We start from the raw sequence: 20,063 nt of genomic DNA on the forward strand, positions 1-20,063 counted from the left end.
TGCGAAACGTCACACTTTCGAAACGTCGCGGAGCCGATTTTGGTCGAATTTTTGTTGCCATGTACTCCCCCACATGGTGAAACCTCATTTTTGGGCACATTTTGGCCTAAAACTCATGGGGGGCTCAGGTTTATCTTTTATCCCAAAACAGTTTCTAATGTATTTTTATTGTAGAATCGAAATTTCATGTTCAATTTTTTACAATAATGAATTAATTTTTTTCAGGACGGATTTTTTGGTCCAAAAAATCGAAATTTTTCCAGGGAAGATGGAAGAATATAAATAGTGCCAATACAAAAAATGTTCAAAATAGGGCCTAAAAACGTTCTACAATAAAACCTGATCATTATTTCACTTTTGAAAAAAAATTTTTTTAGACACTTCACGACCATATTTTTGCAGGTGTGGGACAAGTCGGGACAAACTATATCTCATATACTTTAGAAGTCCATGAACATGCAGTATATGAAAAATCAGGCAGAAAAAACAAGCTTGAATTTTTCTGTACATCACTATTTTTGGTTCTGTCAGAGAATGTCTTAAAAGTTTTTAACCAATAAACGGTTGCTCATTCAATTGGAAATCTGTGCGAAAACATGAGGTATAACAATAGAACAAAGGATTTGGACTTGTTGGATCGGTAACAAAAGTTTACAATAATCTTTGCTTCGGGGGATTAAATTCTAAAAAAAACGGGAACAACAGACAACAAAGATAAAAAACAAAACGAACAACAAATATTAGATTACTGAAGGAATTAATTTAGTCGTCAGAATCCGAAAACTTGATTGAATTGATAGATTGGTTGATTGGACCGCCGCCGTAGCTTCCCTTCTTCTTTTTGGTTTTCTCATGTCGGAAGGCCTTTCCTACAACTTTTCCGAGACTTTCGTTTGCGCGTTGACCCCATTGGTCGAAACTCTGAAATTAGTTACTTATTGCTAATCTTGAATTGGACTGGAGACTCACTGAATCATGTTGGTTATTTCTGAACTTCTCGGCAACACTGTCTTTAGTCATTTGAACTCGGCGGAATGGCGATGACTTTCTCTTTCTTGATTCATAACCTGGCTTTTCAGTGGATGTAGCTAAAGGTTTCGCTTTCAGAGCAGGTGTTCTAGAGGAACTTTCTTCAGTTTCAGCAGAATCCTCGGAATCCTCATTCTTCTGTCTCGGGGGGGCAGGTTTCAACTTCGACGGTTTCGGGAGATCTTCATCATCATCAGAAGAGTCAGAAGAAGATTCAGCCTTCTTTGTAGCGGGAGCCTTTGGGGTAGCCTTGGCTGGCGTTTGCTTAGAAACTGGTTTCTTTTCATCATCAGAAGAATCGTCCGAAGAGGAATCAACCTTCTTAGCAGCAAGTGCCTTTGGAGTAGTCTTTGCTGGAGTTTGTTTTGCAGCAGGTTTCTTTCCGTCATTCGAGGAGTCATCCGATGAAGAATCGGCCTTCTTAGCAGCTGTAGACTTTGGAGTAACCTTTGCTGGAGTTGTTTTAGCCGCAGGCTTTTTCTCGTCGTCAGAAGAATCGTCCGATGAAGCAGCAGCCTTCTTAGCATCTGGAGCCTTTGGAGTAGCCTTGGCTGGAGTCGGTTTTGCAGCAGGTTTCTTCTCATCGTCAGAAGAGTCATCCGAGGAAGAAACTGCCTTCTTAGCAACTGGGGTCTTTGGAGTACCCTTTACTGGAGTTGTTTTAGCCGCAGGTTTTTTCTCGTCGTCAGAAGAATCGTCCGATGAAGAAGCAGCCTTCTTAGCAGCTGGAGCCTTTAAAGTAACCTTCGCTGGAGTTGGTTTAGCAGCAGGTTTCTTCTCATCATCAGAAGAGTCAGAAGAAGATTCAGCCTTCTTTGCAGCAGGAGCCTTCGGAGTAGCCTTGGCTGGAGTTGGTTTAGCAACAGGCTTCTTCTCATCGTCCGAAGAATCGTCCGATGAAGAAGCAGCCTTCTTAGCAGCTGGGGCCTTTGGAGCAACCTTGGCTGGAGTTGGTTTAGCAGCAGGCTTCTTTTCATCGTCAGAAGAGTCATCCGATGAAGAAGCAGCCTTCTTTGCAACAGGAGCCTTTGGAGTAGCCTTGGCTGGAGTTGGTTTTGCAGCAGGTTTTTTCTCGTCGTCAGAAGAATCGTCCGATGAAGAAACATCCTTCTTAGCAGCTGGGGCCTTTGGAGCAACCTTGGCTGGAGTTGGTTTAGCAGCAGGCTTCTTTTCATCGTCAGAAGAGTCATCCGATGAAGAAGCAGCCTTCTTTGCAACAGGAGCCTTTGGAGTAGCCTTGGCTGGAGTTGGTTTTGCAGCAGGTTTTTTCTCGTCGTCAGAAGAATCGTCCGATGAAGAAGCAGCCTTCTTAGCAGCTGGGGCCTTTGGAGCAACCTTGGCTGGAGTTGGTTTAGCAGCAGGCTTCTTTTCATCGTCAGAAGAGTCATCCGATGAAGAAGCAGCCTTCTTTGCAACAGGAGCCTTTGGAGTAGCCTTGGCTGGAGTTGGTTTTGCAGCAGGTTTTTTCTCGTCGTCAGAGGAATCATCCGATGAAGAAGCAGCCTTCTTTGCAGCAGGAGCCATTGGAGTAGCCTTGGCTGGAGTTGGTTTTGCAGCAGGTTTTTTCTCGTCGTCAGAAGAATCGTCCGATGAAGAAGCAGCCTTCCTAGCAGCTGGGGCCTTTGGAGCAACCTTGGCTGGAGTTGGTTTAGCAGCAGGCTTCTTTTCATCGTCAGAAGAGTCATCCGATGAAGAAGCAGCCTTCTTTGCAACAGGAGCCTTTGGAGTAGCCTTGGCTGGAGTTGGTTTTGCAGCAGGTTTTTTCTCGTCGTCAGAAGAATCGTCCGATGAAGAAGCAGCCTTCCTAGCAGCTGGAGCCTTTGGAGCGACCTTTGCTAGAGTTGGTTTTGCAGCGGGCTTCTTTTCATCGTCAGAAGAGTCATCCGATGAAGAAGCAGCCTTCTTTGCAACAGGAGCCTTTGGAGTAGCCTTTGCTGGAGTTGGTTTTGCAGCAGGCTTCTTCTCATCGTCAGAGGAATCATCCGATGAAGAAGCAGCCTTCTTTGCAGCAGGAGCCATTGGAGTTGCTTTGGCGGCAGCTGGTTTGGGAGCCGACTTCTTGTCGTCGTCCGAATCGGAAGAATCCGATGATGATGCTTTCTTCATAGCTGGTTTCACAGCATGCGGAGTGAGCTGAACACGATCATCAGTTGTAACTTAATTTATGAATGCTTGAACAACCTTAGCAGCAGGCGTCTTAGACTTTCCTGCATCACTTTCTTCACTATCACTATCCGAATCACTTGTTTCTTGTTTTTTAGGAGTTGGCTTCACGATCTTTGTTGGGGGAAGAGTTTTCTTCGCTGGCGCATCATCGTCATCGCTGTCCGAACTAGATGCAGCATTCTTTTGAGCTGGAGTCTGCGGTGGCTTTTTGGAAGGAGTTAGCTTCTTCGTCGGAGCATCGCTCTCAGAATCGCTGCTGCTGGAAGCTGCCTTTTTCTGGGCAGGAGTGGAGGCTTTTTTTACAGCTACGGTAACTGGTTTTTGAACACCGTTCTTCTATAAAAAAAGACTATAGAGAATAGAAAACTAACAGATACTCACCTTGACTGCTCCATCGTCCGAAGAATCAGAACTTGATGATTCCTTAGCTGCAACTTTTTTTGAAGGAGGTTCGTTTCCAGATGTGGAGGATGTGCGTTTTCTTTTCTTGAACGCGCCATCATCGATAATGTCTTTCAGTTTTGGTGCTTCATGATCTTTGAGCTGAAAATTTCAAGACTTAATAATAACACCTTTGATGTGTAGACTCACGAATGCATCCAATTTCTTTCGTGTCGCTTCATTGAACATCTTGGCTACGAGCTCGGGATTTCTTTGAGAAATTTCGCAGTATAAAACTGCGTTCGCGTACAAGTCGGAACTCATGGCGCTTAGGGATACCCTGAAAAAAATGTTCAAATATTGAGTTGATGAGAGCATTTGAGAAAATCGATTCAGATAAGCAAAAAGGAGACATTAATAGAGGCGAAAAGCAAACGAATAAACGAAAAGTTGTGGAGCGAAGCTGTCCAGAAGATTTTCAGAAAGAATCTCATTTCCATCTGACTAAAAAGAGGTGGAAGTTGGTTGCAACTTTCATATCACTTATTTCACAGATTTTCGTTTTCAAATCACTCAATTTTCCCGGTTTCCATTTTCTCAAAACAAAAAAAGAAACTGAAATTTTCGTTAAATTCTTCCGATATGACAGCCGTGGCGAGACCCGCCAATGAGCGCACATGTTGCGCCTTCAAACAATAACCGGGGGAGTTCAAATAAAGTTTTTTATACAAGTATTTAGGCCGCGGCCAGACGCATGCGGAGACTCAGAAAATTTCTTTCAGTTTACACGTATTCCAAGTAAAGAAAAGATGTTATCTGGGAAAAAAAAACTCCACAGTTTAAAGTTATTCTTGTCTTTTTCGATAACTAGCCTTATTGTCGACAAGTTCAATCGCAACGATGACAGCACCGCCTCCGGAACTAGTACAGCTTCCACCAGGATCTATGGTAGATAGCACAAAAGGGTTCAAAAAACAGTATTCACCTAGGTTGAAAGATGGACCATCACGAAAAAATTGGGAGAAGGTGGCTGTGGAGCTGTCTACTTGTGCACTGATGCTACTGGAAAATATGCCTTGAAAGTTGAAGGAATATCGGAGCAGATGCAAGTTCTTAAAATGGAAGTTCTGGTTCTCGGCGAGTTGACCAAAAGAGGAAGTCGTCATTTCTGTAAGATCGAAGACAAGGGAAGATACGGAAGCTTCAACTATGTCGTCATGACACTTGTTGGAAAATCTCTCCAGGTTCGAGAGTCTAAATAATGGGAACAATAAAGTTTTAATTTTTATTTTTTTTTGTTCAGGACCTTCGCAAAGGAACACCACAACAATCACTTAGCGTAGCATGCTCATTAAGTTGTGGTATTCAAGCTTTGGAAGCTCTCGAGGATCTTCATAACATTGGTTACTTGCACCGCGATGTCAAGCCGGGTAACTACACGATTGGTCGTGCTGAATTAAACGAGCTTCGCAAAGTTTACATTCTCGATTTTGGAATGGCTCGCAAGTTCACTGACAATAATGTAAATAAGTTTTATAATAATGTCACTGTCTTATAATTTTTTAAGGGTATCATTCGCAAGCCTAGAGCCGCTGCCGGATTTCGTGGTACTGTGCGTTATGCACCGATTGCATGCCATAAAAATCAAGAGCTTGGAAGGTATTCAAGATATAAGAGTTTTACTATTCAATATTCAATTTTTTCCAGAAAAGACGATGTTGAAGTGTGGTTGTACATGCAAGTGGAGTTGACTGTTGGACGTGTTCCTTGGAAAGAAATCACTGATATGAATGCTGTTGGACAGGCGAAACAGGCTATTCGTAACACTCCTGAAAAAATGTTCCTTCCTCCATGCCCAGTTAATGAGTTGAAGGAAATCATGAGAATGGTTGATAGCTGGGACTATTTTGCAGATCCCAACTATTCGGAATGTTACAGAGTGAGATTTCCATGAATAGAGAAGAAACTGATGAATAATATTTTCAGCTGATGAAGCAAGCTCTCAGTAATTGCAGAAAACCTGAATTCCCTTACGACTGGGAACCAGGAATGCCACTCAACTACATGGTCAAATAAGTATCAGGAGACGGCATATTTTGTATAGGAATCGATTTGGCTGGAAGATTTTTCTATGATTGCTTGAATAAAAGGTTTTATTGAATCACAACTTTTTTACATCGAGGTATTCGTAAGGCACATAAAATTTTCAAAATCTTTGTAAATTAATATTATATACATACAAGGAATGTTTTTCTATGGGATTTTAGTAAACTAGGAAGTCAAGATTAATCTAAACTACAGAATTGGGTTGTAAAATGAAAACTCAAAATGCGAATTTTTAATCCATGTCACTAATCAGAGTGGAAGCACTCTTCTAGTTCAAAATCATTAGAAGGGTTTTCCAATCGGCCCTCAACAACATCCCGAACAATCTTATTGAATGCTATCGGATCATCAGCATAGACATGTGTTCCTGCTCCTCTGACAATTTTGATATCTACATATGAACCTTCACGTGTCGATTGAATATCAATAGCCGGTCCCGGATCGACCCAACTTTTACTACCGTATATGAACGAGACTCCAACGCTCTTGTCGATGCCATTAAACCTGGAAACATAAATAATACAGATTAGTATAATTTTCTACAACTACCTTCTAATCATCGGTCGTTTTGCCCAACCAACTGGCAAAGTCATGTTCATAAAAGCAGTTTCTCCAGTGGGGTTGGGAAGATTCAAATAGTAGACATATTTGTAGATGTCGTTGTCGCGAAGTCCTGGAAACCGGATTACTAAATCCGGACGTAGTTTTTGCACTATAGCTGGGGCTGTAACAAAAATAATTATCGTCTTCTACATTCCTATCACTTGCCGTAAGGGCCCATCCATCTCATTGGAGAAAATGGATTAAAATATCCAGCGACACCGCCAAGAAAGGACATCCATGCATATGGTTTTATCTAGAGTAGCTCAATCAATGTTCTGGTATTCAAGTTTAAAGACAAAAAAAACCAACCAATTTTTCGTTTGCGTCTACCTTCTCTGCAAATCCCCACGGGTCCACTAAAATTAAGTGAGCGACTCGCTCAGGATGCTCGAGGGCGTATGCACTAGCCAAGTATCCACCGAATGCATGTCCTACAAGATACATTCTTTCTATTCCCATCGCTTTTCGCCAATCTTCCATGGCTTCGACCATTTCCAACTCAGCAATGGCATTATCGTCGTTGAATTTAGGTCGGGATGATCGTCCGAATCCAAGTGGATCGAATGAATGTACATAGTGATTTATAGCGCAGTGCTTAAGGTTTGGTGCAAACATGGCGACTCCTGCTCCAAGTCCTGGTATCAGAACAATCGCTCCGTCGTTTTGGTTTTCATTCTCTATTGGTTTTACTGTTATAGTGTAGATATCGCCTTTTTTGAATCGAACCTGGAAAAAACAACCTCGATGCAGATTATTCGGTGACAACTCATACCGGGACATATTTTATTTCATATTTGACATCACACGATTTTAGGAGTCGAGCTTCCACTCTGTCTAGCTTTTCCAATGATTCGTCTGTGACACTCATCCAGTTTGTTCTATATAAAGTGATATTTTGTTAGCGATTTCTACGTGGCCAACTTACAGAGTCGAAAGCACCGCTTTTGTCGAAAAGTTTGACATCTTAAAAATAATATTAATAGACTATAAAAGAATATAATTACAGAACAAAGTACAAAAAATCAGGCGAAATTTTGAGACCGTACGAATCCGGGAGACACCCAAAAGCGGGAGACACAAAAGCGGGAGACACGAAAGCGGGAGACGAAAGGGGAGAAAGTACGCAATTGCTTACCGTAATCCACCGTTCCGTTGTAAAAAATTAGACTATTTTTCAGTAAATTTGTGAATAAAATACCCGAGATAAATGAAAATATGTTTAAAAAAAAAAATTATTTTCGGCCGTTTGGTTACTCTCGATTTGGAAATTAACGGTGGTACGGTAAGCAATTTCGTCTCCCGCTTTCGTGTCTCCCGCTTTTGTGTCTCCCGCTTTCGGGTGTCTTCCCGATTCGTACGGTCTCGAAATTTTCGCGAAAACAACTCGAGTGAGACATATGACTTGTCCCAGCAGACTACACGGCCGCGCGGCCTAGGTTTCTCTTCATTTTTTCTCATGTCTCCGAAAAAAAATTTTGAGCTTTTTTTTTCTTTGTTTCTGCAGATTCTGCGATCTATTCAATATAAAATAAGCTTATTTTATTCATAAGAATTTGACTGATTTTTAATTATTTGCAAATTGTTTTATCGTCTGTGTTGCTGCTTTTTTGTTATTTGAATATTGAAAATTGTTTTCTCTTCTTTCTTCTTTCTTCCTACTTTTTTCTAACATTTCTAACTGTGTTCCGACTTTTTCAAATTGTATTCTTACTTAAACTGTCTCAAATTCAAACTTTGAATTTATATTTGTATTCCAGATGCCGTCGGTTCCTCGCGTCGATCGTCTCAAACCAATTTACACCGCTGCCAAGGCTCTCAATTTCGGATGGCGCTTTTCAGACTTTCTGAAAATTCCTGCGTACAACGGGATCTCTCGCTACACGAACCAACTGCATCGTATCACTGTGAGATTTTGCAAACAAAGCGAGTCCAGTGTTGGCATGAGAAATTTCATTGAGAATAAACTCGACGAAATCGGTGAGAACTGAGAAAAACAAATCATCCGGTAAAACAATATTTTAGGACGGAGAAATCCATCTGTCGTGATCTACGCTCAACCAGTACGAAACTCGAATCCATCAATCCGTGCCGAATATGGAAATGGAAGAACTCTTCAGATCAATGCCAAAAACATGTCCGAATCAGAAGTGAGCAAAGACATTCATCTGCTTTTCTCAAGGAGTGGAGAACCTGTTGTCAAGTTGGAGAGCCGTCAGAGTGCTCTTGTTCCATCTGTACAAGGCCAATGGACACCGATCACTTGGCTTCCAACCGCGATGAATACAGAACAACTACCGGCAAAAAAATTCTCAGAGCACAAATCAACAGCTACATCAGCCACAGAGTACATTCTCCAGAATCCACCTAAATAATCATGTCATGATTTGTTGTAGTTGTTTCACTTATTCGTTATTTTCTTTTATTACTTTTTTTGAAGATTAGAAATTAAATAGTGTACAAAATCCTGAATACATTGGAACAATATGGTGTTTCGTGAGTGGGAAACCTAAAATTGAACATAAGACACATTTAAATTTAGTGAGAGTAGACAGAATGAGAATCATATTTAGTAATATTCGTTCATTTAAACATTTTCACTGATTGTATCCATTCATTGGATCCCATGTCCATTGTGCAGGAGCTGCCACTTGTGGGCCGTCCTCCATCCGCCACTGCTGGACTGTCCATAATCGGCGGCTCCAGGGACTCCTAGCTCGCTGAATCCAGATGTTTGAGGCTGAGAATCTAATGGTCCCGTAATCCAATTGTTGATATCTTCTTGCGGGGAAACTTGATGAGTTGCTACTACATATTCAAACTGTTCGGAGTAGGGATTCATGAATTTGTATGCAGATACTGTACATGGAACGTAATCAGTACTAGTACGTATTCGAATGTTGATTCTCATTGGCTGGTCACTAAAAGTCGGAGATATTCATATATTGATACTGAAAACTCGAAAGTCACCTTAGGAGCGCTATAAAACTATCCTGAAGTGTCTTTTCATCAGAAGGATGTGCCAAATTCCACCAATATCTTCCTATGAGTTGATCACTACTCAAACCGATCAAATCACCGACTTTTGAATCGATGAATGTCATTTTCCCATCTTCAGCTACTCGAACCGAGAACTGATTTGCAGATGCTGGATCTGCGCATACGGGCATTGAGGCTACCTAAAAAGTATAAATCATACGGTATGATTCATACCATCACTTTTTTTACATATTCAAAAACTGACCTGCAGTCTGGCAATGGCTACCAAACATGAGGATGCTGGTGCATTAATTCCTTGAGGAGGAGCGTTTTTAATATATCCTGTGCAGTGCATCACAACGTAATTGTGTCCACCGTGTTGAAAAAGTGGACGACGATTGCGGAGACGATGAAGAGGTTCAAGGGCTCCGACACGCATTCGGCAGATGAAACCACGACGACATGACATGTGAACACGTGTTGAAGCACCCTCTCGTTTAACGGATCCTGAAATCCGACTGAGTGTAATGTTGGGTTATCAAAGACACCCCTCTAATAGAATGATTCCTCTTAACTGTCAACTTTGCGCCGATTTTTCCCGGCTCCTGTGAAAGATATCCAAAAGTGATTCACTGACAAAATGTTTTCATTTTTATGAGAAACATTATGTCAGTTGACAAATTTCTGATATAGTTTACAGATAATTAGATATATTGGTTCAAAGTTGAAAAGGTGGCGCTTGCCGGCTCAGCTACGGAGCGGACCGCTAGCGGCTGCCTACCTCTTATCTTCGAGCAAATTTATCTCGGTTCCTGTGAAAGATATGAAAAAATGATCAACTAACAAAATGCTGCTGATAATATGATTACCATTTTGTCAGTCAGCCACTTTTTAATATCTTTCATAGGAAAAGCGATATTCGGACTCAAAGATGACGGTTTGGGTGGTAGAGTGTCTACGGTATTCAGTCAGTTTCTAAACTATTTTATTTTACAATCAAAAATACTAAGTACGAAAAACGTCTTGGTCAAACATTGGAAGATTCTTATTGAATTCCATATCGAAAAAGTGTACTTACCAGTTTTCAAATCAAGCACTTTGTTCACTGACACCTCACTTCCACACAATTGATCTCGAATTTTGTCTTGATCATCTGGATGAATCAAATCGTTCAGATTTCTTTGAAGCCAATCTTCCTGAAATTTTGAACTTTTACTTTTGGGTATATCTCAAAAACTACAAATCTACCTGTTTCAAATTCAAAACTGGAGTAATTGAATCAGCAACATAAAGAACTTTGCCAGTTTGACAGCAAACAACAAACAAGAATCCGTTTGCTGCTTCCAGAATCAAATGTTTGAGTTCTTGGTCCGTCAAGAATGATGGTTTGTATGAGGTTTCATCTTGAGCAGAGTGTCCACGAATTCCTTTCATGTGAGATACTGCCATTCGAAGAATTGTCAGTTTGTCAGGTTTACGACCAAGTGAAGCACATTGTGGAACCATTTCAGCCAACTCATTTATGTAGTGTGTCATTTTGTTGCGACGACGGCGTTCGATCTTGAATATGATGAGAAAATAGAAGGTTTTTTGTTTCAGTAAAGCATTTTCGATTACAGAAATGAAGTTCTGTCTTTAATTTACACCAGTCGGTTACACCTAATTTTCAATTTTTTTCCCGGAATCCGGAAATTTAAAACTTTCGAGTTTCAGATAGTTTTGATTCGGAAATTCAAAAATTCTGAAAACTCGGAATTCAAAATTTTAATCTTAAAAGAAGGTTGGAATTTTTAAAATTCAGAAAGTCTGAAATACGGAAATCCAGGAATATTGTACATAATATCAAAAAATTAAGCACTTGAAAGTTTAGAAATTTGTAAATTCGGAAATTCGGAAACTCGAAGTATGGAAAATTCAATAAATCTAAACTTGGAGATTCAGAAGTTAAACAATTTAAAGTCACTTCATAGATTTTGAAACTCGAATGGAAACTCAAATATTTCCGAGTTTTCGGATCCGTTAAATTTTTTTGGAATTCAAAATTTCAGTACTACAGAATTGGAGAAGCTCTGAATTTTTGAAATTCCGAGTCTTCAAATTTTTGGGTTTGCTCGGAGTATCTACAATTCTAAACTTTCAAAACTTCGGATTTTCAGAAATTTGTTAGTTTCAAATAGAAATTCGGAAGTTGCGAACGTCCAAAATTTAAGATTTGGATTCGAAAATTCCAAAACGAAAACTCTAAAAATTTAGAACTTGTTCTTATGTGATTTTCAATTTTATGAGTTTTTAAGCTCCCAAGTGTAGAGTTTCTGACACTCCAAAGCAAGAGTTTCTGGATTTTCGATATTTCGAATATCCAAATTTTTTAATACCTGTATGAAAATTCGAAAGTAATGTCTCACCTCAGAATGATTTTCTCTCGCAAATCGCTCTTTGTTTTCTCCCATATCGTCTTCCATCCGAGCATATTTACCAGGAGGCATTCCCATTTCTTCATCTTCCATTGGAAAACTGAAACTTCAGAATGTTCTTTTAAGAATAGGAAAACACATTTTTAATGGTAAGCGGGCTACAGTATCCTCACAAGAGGAAACATGAAGAAACTTCCAGTGACTGGAAAGAGCACAAAAGTAATAAGAGTCTCCAGAATATCCTGACAAAAGTCAATCAATTCACTACGAATTTAATCAGACCCAGAAAAGGAACCAATCTTGATTATATAGACGACTTTAAGTCACGCGATACTCTTTCAGTCTGAAACTCACTTTGCTGATTGCCAGGGATCCATAAATACGTCCTGTGCCATTTCTTCTTCTGAATAAAAGACGTTAAAGCTAAAAACGAACAAGAAGAAGATGATGATGAGTCGGAGAGAGGAGCCAAAAACAAATTATAGCCAATTACATATACTTGAATTCGTTTAAATAAAATTAAAATAAAAACTTGAGAGGAGCGGATGCTGCAGTAAATCAATTAATTATTCAAATAATTAGAGGATGAGTCTTCTCCCTTGGGATGGAACAAGAACAACCAAAAATAGAGAGAATTTTACAGCCAAGGAGAAAAGCGATGAGGTATCAGAGAAACGACGTCTCTCCCGTCTTCACAGTATCTCTGAACACGCGATGCACATCTCTATGTCTCCATATTTCATACACTCTCCTCAATCGATCTTCTCTTCTCTTCATTTTCTTTTTCTTCTTCTCAATAGAAAAAGAGAAAATGCGGTTTGAGAGAGAGAGAGAGAGCGAGCAGTGTAGTTATGTTTATTCAGTACCACGATCGCCACCCAAACGGGCGGACAAAGAACCGTATTATTACTATGAAGAGAGCGAGAGTGAAAGATGGAATGAAAAAGAAACGTGTCCACACACCTCAAACCCATATGGTCAACGGATATTTGAGAAAAGAAGCAACAGATGGGGGAAAAGAGAAGGGAATAGAGAGGGAGAGGGAACGGAAGGAAAGATGATAGAAACGAGAATGGTGTCATTTGATAATAAATTTCTTGCAGCGCACGTTTTTCTACTCTTGCAGGCCTCCTGCCAGGTAGAAAAGATTGTCTGTGATCTGAAAAGTTAGGGCTACAGTAATGCTGTTTCAAGTTTGTAAATCTTTATTATCTAAACCCAAACAATAAAAGGACAATTGGAATGTTTTTTTTTGTTTAAATATCACAGATGGCGTTTTAGGTTTCAAATTCGTTGTCATAGTCCTGCTTGATTTGGTACAATAAGATCCCCTTCGTAAATGACATCATCCAATTGAACATCAGTTTCAGAAACTGGAATAGTTTGAATGATTTGTTGGCGGAGAGCCAATCCAACTTTCAACGGAGAATCTGATGGAAATCTAGAATGATGAGTCGAGAAGAAACGATCGTAATATCCTTTTCCGTGACCACAACGGAGACAGGATGGGGAGAAGGCTACTCCAGGCGCAAGAATTAGATCAAGTGGTCCTTAATATAAAATTAGATTTCTTTATGTTTTCAAACAGACTTGTTTTACCTGTCATATGGTAGCTTTCCCATTTCCATTTCGGATCTGGTTGCCGAATTCCCCATAAAGTCGATGGCAGATCATCAAATGATTTTTGATCTGGAAGGCGTACCATCTCCATTGCAACTGATCCTTTAGTGAACTAAAATCATTGTTTTTTTTCGAAGAAAAACTATTTGATAACAAACCTGAGGTATGAAAACTTCTTTCCCCATTTCTAATGACTTTTTTATAATTAAATCAGTTTGAATTTCTCCAGTTGTACTAACATAAACTGATAGTCTTTTGCTTTCTTGGAACCATTTCGAATCGATAATTTTCCGAAAAACGGCCTCACTCTGCTCTTTTGTTTCTTCTACGGAAATCTTGTCAAGCACTTTCTTCATAAGTTGTCGAAGTTCAGCTTTCATCTCTTTCACTACACTCATCTGAATGAATCATTTCGTATATTTTTCCTGGTACAAAAAACGAGCTGTGGAAGAGGAACACCGATGACCACGGCCTATTGTTGCACAGCGAAAACTACCGTAACTTACTATTAGGAATACTTTTGTTTTCCATATTTATTTTCTAGATTTTCAATCATTTTTTTCACAAAAATTAATTTCCTCACTTGTTTGGGGCAAAATGATAGAAGGCTCGACGAATATTAGTGATCTTTAAACAAGAAAATAAATCCGATAATGCCGCGTTCAAAGTTAATTTCCAGGATAAATTTCCTGGAAAAAACCTGTCCAAAGCTGTCTTTGTTTTCCAGATTTCCAGTAACACTAAACTACTGTAGCACTCGTTTTGACTGTGTTTTTCTGTTGATTCGTGTCGATTTACGGCGGGTTTTGAAGCGAAGGCCTCTGGAAAACAATGACAGCTTTGGACAGCGTTTTTCCAGAAAATTTCTCCTGGAAATCAACTTTGAACGCGGCATAAATAACAACTTTTTTTCAGGTTACGGTAGTTGCCGTTGTGGAACCTTCGACCACGGTACCCGGCAATTCTCTTCCACAGCTCCGATTTATGATTTATTTGTACCAGAATAATACACCGTTGCAGATGAAAGTGAAAAAAGAAACTTCAAGCGGCCTGCGATTTTTGGCTTATTCTTAGAAACACTAGAACACATTTCAAGCAACCCATTCATTTTATGCAGAGGAAAATAATTCAGATCTGATAATTTATATAATGCTATGTAAATTTAAAGTAGAATATGAAAAATGACAACATTTGAAGTACATCACAAAAAATACATGTAGTAAAGCAACTCAAAAGCTGGAAATAAAACTGATAAGATCATCTGGGATAGGAGGAACGTCTGGTTCGTTTTCAGGATCCGCAAGTTTCACATTAAGAAGTCGGACGCGGAGCTCCATTTTCAACATTCGTTCGACAATGGCATTTGTTTTACTGTAAAACTTAAGGTCTTCATCTATTAGGTTGGCGGGAAAGTCTTTGTCACTCTGTTTGTTTAATCACTGTTCTCGTATATGGAGGCTGTGTATGATATCGACTCTAGTGAATAACAAGGTGATAAGAACCTTCCATATAAACAAGTCCCCATTTCCTTCCCTGCTCCTCATCTGTAATTGAAACGATATGTTTGTTCCCACTGCTATTCACATCAGACATGTTTTGATTTACCTCTTCCTATCTCACACCACGATGAAGGATTCGGAAACTTTCTTGAAGAATGTGTACAACACACATGCCCCTCACTACAATACTATTCGCAATTGGTTCCATCGTTTCGAAAAAGATGACTTCTCGCTCGATGAAAAGGATCGCTCTGGGAGACCCCGTGAGTTGGATTTGGACAAGCTGAAGCACGCATTGCAATCGGATCCATTTCAATCTAGCCGTGAACTAGCTGTCACATTCGGAGTTCACCATAGCACAGTCCTTGAAGGTTTGAAGTCTCTTGGAATGAGAAAACTTTTTGGTCGATTCATACCTCATCACCTGACTCAAGCCAACCTTGACCGCCGAGTCGACGATTCGATTACTCTTCTCACTCTCCACGCGGGCGATCGATGGCTGGACCGGCTAATAACCGGAGATGAGAAGTGGGTCTTCTACGATAATCACCACAGGAAATCCCAGTGGGTTGGAGAAGGAGAGAGCCCACAGGATGTCCCAAAACCCGACCTTCATCCGAAAAAAGTTATGCTCTCTGTGTGGTGGGGAGTGGACGGCCCCATCTACTGGGAACTTCTGCCCGAGGGCAAAACAATAACTGGAGACCTCTACACTACTCAACTACGAAACCTCAAGAAAGCAGTCGACCGTTCGGCCCTGAAAGACAAGAAAGTGTACTATCAACATGATAACGCTCGCCCACATGTTTCGAAACAAGTGAAGCAGGAGCTGATGGGATATGGATGGAATGTTCTCCCTCACCCCCCGTATTCTCCTGATCTTGCTCCTTCCGACTATTGGTTATTTGGCGATATGACACGTGCCTTCGAAGGAAGAAGCTTCAATTCCCGTGGAGCGGTCGAAGCGGCACTCAAACAATACTTTGCCTCACGCCCGGCTGGATTCTACCGCAATGGAATCCATAAATTGAGGGAACGTTGGAGACATGTTGTTGATAATGATGGACAATATAATTAATTATTCGGTTATTTTTTCTTTGAGAAATAAACTATTGAAAAAGTGACAAAGACTTTCCCGCCAACCTAATATATTCGTTTTATTTCAAATTCACCTTCTCATTTCGGTATTTCCCACTAAATAGGCAAGGCTTTCCTGCCAAATTCCCGCCTGTGTTTCGTCTGGTGTCAAAGCCATCAGAACTTCTCCTTCTTTGAGATCATTTGTAGGTTTCAATTGAACACGTACTCCGCGTAACATGTTTGTTGATGGAGATGATGCGAATCGTGAGGAACTGGCTTTTCGATCGATCTCATCGTTGTTCGTCACATCAGCAACATCTTTGAGCCATACTAAAAAGAATAGACATTTTTCTACAGGATAAACCACCAAGTACCTTGTCTGATATCATCACGATGTCCATCATCCACAAAACGTTCTCCATCACATGCCGTGATTGTGAGCATTTTTTCAGAGGCATCAAGTTTCCAAAACCAGTATGCAGCTTTTGCAAGAGACTTGCTTTTCATTGGTTTTCGAAAAACATCACCTTTTTTCAAGTAGTTAAGATGATTTATTCTGACCAGCTCTTCAATTTTTGGTCTCAGTTTTGCTTTGAGAGATCTGTAATCGTTTCCGTTTTCAATCCAAATTCTCTATTGACTTACATCACGGCTTCACTGTGTAATTGATCGTTTTCTTTTTCCAGCTGTTCTTCTCTTCTTACTTCCTGCATTGCTTTATAGGAAAATGTTTCCAAGTCAGCTGACATTTCTTCGACATCGTGAATTTCTTTTCGTTTCAGAACATGTCTCAACTGCTCTAGAACAAAACTTGCCACCTTGTCCATCTCGCCACCCTTTGCTTGCATTTCTCGCCATGTTCGATGGAATAGATGGACGATACAAGAAAATACAGCTGGGAAAGGGGAATCTGTTGAGAAAATTATTGATATAAGACGGTCGAGCTCGTCGCGGCCAGGGAGCAACCCAAATAGTTCAGCAGTAATATCACAACATCTAGAAAAAAAAGTTTCACCATGTGTTCTTTTCACTTCTTCTTACCTCATCCACATTGGAATCAATTGCCATTTTCCTCCTTCTATTCTCATTGTATTTTCGGAAATGAGCATTCTCAAGTCTTGAGGGCTTTTCTCGCCGAATAGTACCATAGCTACAGTAGCCAGCCTACCGCAACGATGTTCTGCGAGTTTAGTTCTCCAGATTTCCACATCCTCTTCAGAATTCTCGTTAGCTGAATCGATATCAAGAACCTTTTGAATCTCAGAATCAGAAGCAGGAGATGTATCGTAAGCACTGATAAGACTTCTTTGAACTTCTACAAGTTGTTCAAGCGCTTTTGGGTCTCGAGCACTACCATCTCGCAGTAAAGAACTGTGAACTGCGTTTCTGAACGGAACCACTTCTAACGATTCTATAAGTTCCAGTCTTTTATCTTTATCTGAGCAGTGTCGAATCATTGAGTTCATCAAAGAAAGTGCGGCAAGTGCGATTCGTTCATCCGATTTCTCGACATGACGAATTAAAGTTTCGATGGGCACTTCTTCTAGAACCCAATCTCTTGTTGTGTCGTCGCTGAAAAGTTGCACATTGTGACTCTCTCATAAAATTAATCTTGTCGAACTACTTACCCAATAACCAACTGCTCAATCATGGCAAGCGCAGCCAGTAGAGTATTCACTTCTTCTCGTTTCGCTTTTCCAGTTACCAAAGCTGCAATCGAGACGACAACGTCCCGAGGAACTGATTTCCAGGTTACGTCTCCAACGGCGAGTTCAAGAATGCTTGAAAGAGCACGTAAGCATGTTGAGAGCAGTGTGTAACTCATGGAGACTCGATCGTCACGTACCAAATCGAAAAGTAGTTCAAGAGATGAACAACGGTAGAATGCTTCGATTAGAGCGGGATCCTGTGAAAATGTATCTGAGATGAGTCACTGGAATAGTCCTCATCTTATCATAGAATGCTTGTTTTAGGTGTATCAAGTAATTAACTTTTGCTATTATAAGTTCTCGAAGACACTTTATGTCATCCTTTTAAAAAATCTTTGTGAAATTGGGTCTAACACATTCTACTCACAAGTGAAAATTCGTCCAAAGTTTTCACGGCATTCTCCATTTGTGCAATATTTTTTCCATCTTCCAAAATTTCAGTGATCCGTTTGACGTAATTATCTGGAGATGCACAAAGAGTCAATATAAATCCACTGCCTAGCTGATCAATATTTTCATTTGTTATGAATCGTTTAGGAGCATCAGCCATCAGTCCGTACGTGTTGTCTTCTGGTAAATTCATTTCGCGTGCAGCCATTTTGACTACATCGGCTTGTTTCTGTTCTAACCGGTTGATCGTTATGAATACTGTATGAAGAGCAGTAGATGGAATAACCGCTCGCCGATTCCATGTTGTTAACTCTTTGTCAATGACTACTGCGCCCTGGAATTTTCAGCATATACATTATTCCGGTACAAAAATTGAAGCTGTGAAAGAGAAACGCCGGTGGCCGTGGCCGGAGGTATCACAACGACAACTACCGTAACCTAGAATATTTTCATTTTCAGAATTTTTTTTTCCCAGCATTCAAGGTGTTTCAAAGAACCAGGTAAAAATCACGCACCAGAAAACTTTTAGGCCAGACGAAATTCAATAATTTCAAAGTTGACGTGGATTTGACCTAAATATCTCAATCAACGCATTGCAACGAGCGATTTTTTTCTCAACGTTTAAAAGTTTGATCCTCAGCCAACGAAATTTGACACGTTGAGCAGTGACTTCTCGCGTTCGCTGAGGCGCGTTTTCCGACCAGGTTCTTTGAAATAGCGTGAGCACTCACTTATTTTTGTCGATTTTTAAAAATTTTTCCCCGAGCAAGTTAAAAAATCAAAAATTTTGACTGAAAACGCATGAAAATCGAAAAAATGAAAATTAGGTTACGGTAGTTGTCGTTGTGGGACCTTGGGCTACGGAGACCGTTGTTTCTCTTCCATAGCTCAATTTTTTCATAAAAGAATTATAATGATCGAAACCAAACCATCGAGAAGATAGTACCTTTATTATATGTTCTGGAAGTGACGTATCCACTGGTTGAAGCTCCTTCAGTGGCATATGAAAAGCCATCTGAGTATAGGGGAGCGATGTTGAGGGCATTATTTTTTGATGATTCACTGGACGAAAAGAACCAAGTGACTGTTGAAGAGATAAGAAGCCAGTGTCACATGTACACACCTAGAACACAGACAACACAACATCACTGAATCAGGACGACGAGAAAACAATTCGTTGTTGGGATCATACACATGGATGGAATTCATTGTTTGTCACATAAATAATATATAATATATAGTAAAATAATAGTCATAATGATGATAGATGAGAAGACGCGGGAGGAGGAGAAGTGGGGAAGAGGAAACCATACGAAATCGATAAAATCCAGTAAATTATGAATCTTGTGTTTTTGTGATGGATGTTGGGAGGAAGGCAAAAAAAGTTTGAATTTCATTTGAGCGGGAGTACGAGGAGGTATCCATGGTCTCGAGTTAGAAAATCTTAGTAACCCGATATATACCGTAAAACCTGTAATAGAAGTGCCCCCTGACTTTCAACTTTGAGCCCATTTATCTCGGTTCCTGATAAAGATGTAAAAAATTTTTCAACTAATAAATTGTTGCTGCTATCATGATAAACAATTTATCAGTTGACACATTTTTGATATCTTTATCATGAACCGAGATAATTGAGCTTAAAGTTGAAAGTCAGGGGGGCACTTCTATTAAAGGTTTTACGTTAATATATTCGGAAGGTTTTTAAAAGGGAAACAACTGAACATCATTGATTTTTTCAGAAGATAAAATAAAAGTCTCTCCAAATTCGTATACCTTTCTCTGAGAATTTTCGTACCTATTCGTACTTCCGACCCGTCTATTCCAAAAATTAAAAGCCAAAAAAACAGAAAAATGGAATTAGCTGCAATAAAAAGATTGGTGATTCAAAAATCAAGGAGAGAATGTGTGTTTGAGGAAAAACTGATGTATAAAAGAAAGAGGAGCAGAAGTTAAATAATGCAAAATCACAAGTTTTTTCACCACGCTGAATTGGTTGAGAATTGAAAAAAGAGATGGGGTTGAGGGGGGAACTGGTGGGATGCTGGGTGGGGTAAGAAGAATGATAATGAGAATGATGGGGNGGGGGGGGG

The 20,063-nt window shown here is 40.0% G+C and overlaps 7 protein-coding genes across 7 annotated transcripts; 2 read left to right on the plus strand and 5 right to left on the minus strand.

Moving 5' to 3' along the window:
- Nucleotides 1-762: 762 nt before the first annotated feature.
- On the minus strand, nt 763-3,954 carry Cbr-dao-5 (the record flags this gene model as incomplete). The annotated part of the gene is made up of 5 exons (XM_002639822.2): nt 763-921; nt 970-3,162; nt 3,211-3,531; nt 3,577-3,738; nt 3,787-3,954. The coding sequence occupies 5 exons, from the start codon at nt 3,952-3,954 to the stop codon at nt 763-765; spliced, it is 3,003 nt and encodes a 1,000-aa protein (XP_002639868.2).
- Nucleotides 3,955-4,476: 522 nt separating this feature from the next.
- Nucleotides 4,477-5,652, plus strand: Cbr-ttbk-2 (the record flags this gene model as incomplete). The annotated part of the gene is made up of 6 exons (XM_002639821.1): nt 4,477-4,524; nt 4,566-4,820; nt 4,880-5,098; nt 5,144-5,235; nt 5,284-5,515; nt 5,563-5,652. The coding sequence occupies 6 exons, from the start codon at nt 4,477-4,479 to the stop codon at nt 5,650-5,652; spliced, it is 936 nt and encodes a 311-aa protein (XP_002639867.1).
- A 275-nt stretch (nt 5,653-5,927) lies between these two features.
- Nucleotides 5,928-7,153, minus strand: CBG12221 (the record flags this gene model as incomplete). The annotated part of the gene is made up of 5 exons (XM_045238409.1): nt 5,928-6,186; nt 6,232-6,355; nt 6,451-6,538; nt 6,595-7,011; nt 7,058-7,153. 5 exons carry the CDS (start codon nt 7,151-7,153, stop codon nt 5,928-5,930), a joined length of 984 nt encoding a protein of 327 aa, XP_045094787.1.
- An 889-nt stretch (nt 7,154-8,042) lies between these two features.
- On the plus strand, nt 8,043-8,657 carry Cbr-mrpl-34 (the record flags this gene model as incomplete). The annotated part of the gene is made up of 2 exons (XM_002639819.1): nt 8,043-8,262; nt 8,308-8,657. The coding sequence occupies 2 exons, from the start codon at nt 8,043-8,045 to the stop codon at nt 8,655-8,657; spliced, it is 570 nt and encodes a 189-aa protein (XP_002639865.1).
- A 239-nt stretch (nt 8,658-8,896) lies between these two features.
- Nucleotides 8,897-12,070, minus strand: Cbr-aha-1 (the record flags this gene model as incomplete). The annotated part of the gene is made up of 7 exons (XM_045238414.1): nt 8,897-9,203; nt 9,253-9,461; nt 9,527-9,768; nt 10,340-10,457; nt 10,510-10,890; nt 11,667-11,775; nt 12,030-12,070. 7 exons carry the CDS (start codon nt 12,068-12,070, stop codon nt 8,897-8,899), a joined length of 1,407 nt encoding a protein of 468 aa, XP_045094788.1.
- A 297-nt stretch (nt 12,071-12,367) lies between these two features.
- CBG12218 lies at nt 12,368-13,693 on the minus strand (the record flags this gene model as incomplete). The annotated part of the gene is made up of 4 exons (XM_045238420.1): nt 12,368-12,423; nt 12,514-12,771; nt 13,275-13,407; nt 13,454-13,693. The coding sequence occupies 4 exons, from the start codon at nt 13,691-13,693 to the stop codon at nt 12,368-12,370; spliced, it is 687 nt and encodes a 228-aa protein (XP_045094789.1).
- An 831-nt stretch (nt 13,694-14,524) lies between these two features.
- On the minus strand, nt 14,525-19,018 carry Cbr-ced-12 (the record flags this gene model as incomplete). The annotated part of the gene is made up of 8 exons (XM_045238425.1): nt 14,525-14,666; nt 15,967-16,204; nt 16,249-16,475; nt 16,520-16,870; nt 16,916-17,467; nt 17,503-17,780; nt 17,951-18,307; nt 18,920-19,018. The coding sequence occupies 8 exons, from the start codon at nt 19,016-19,018 to the stop codon at nt 14,525-14,527; spliced, it is 2,244 nt and encodes a 747-aa protein (XP_045094790.1).
- Between the last annotated feature and the right edge of the window lie 1,045 nt (nt 19,019-20,063).

The sequence above is a fragment of the Caenorhabditis briggsae genome, assembly GCF_000004555.2.
Source record: "Caenorhabditis briggsae complete genome, chrI, whole genome shotgun sequence".
NCBI classification, from domain to species: Eukaryota; Metazoa; Nematoda; class Chromadorea; order Rhabditida; family Rhabditidae; genus Caenorhabditis; species Caenorhabditis briggsae.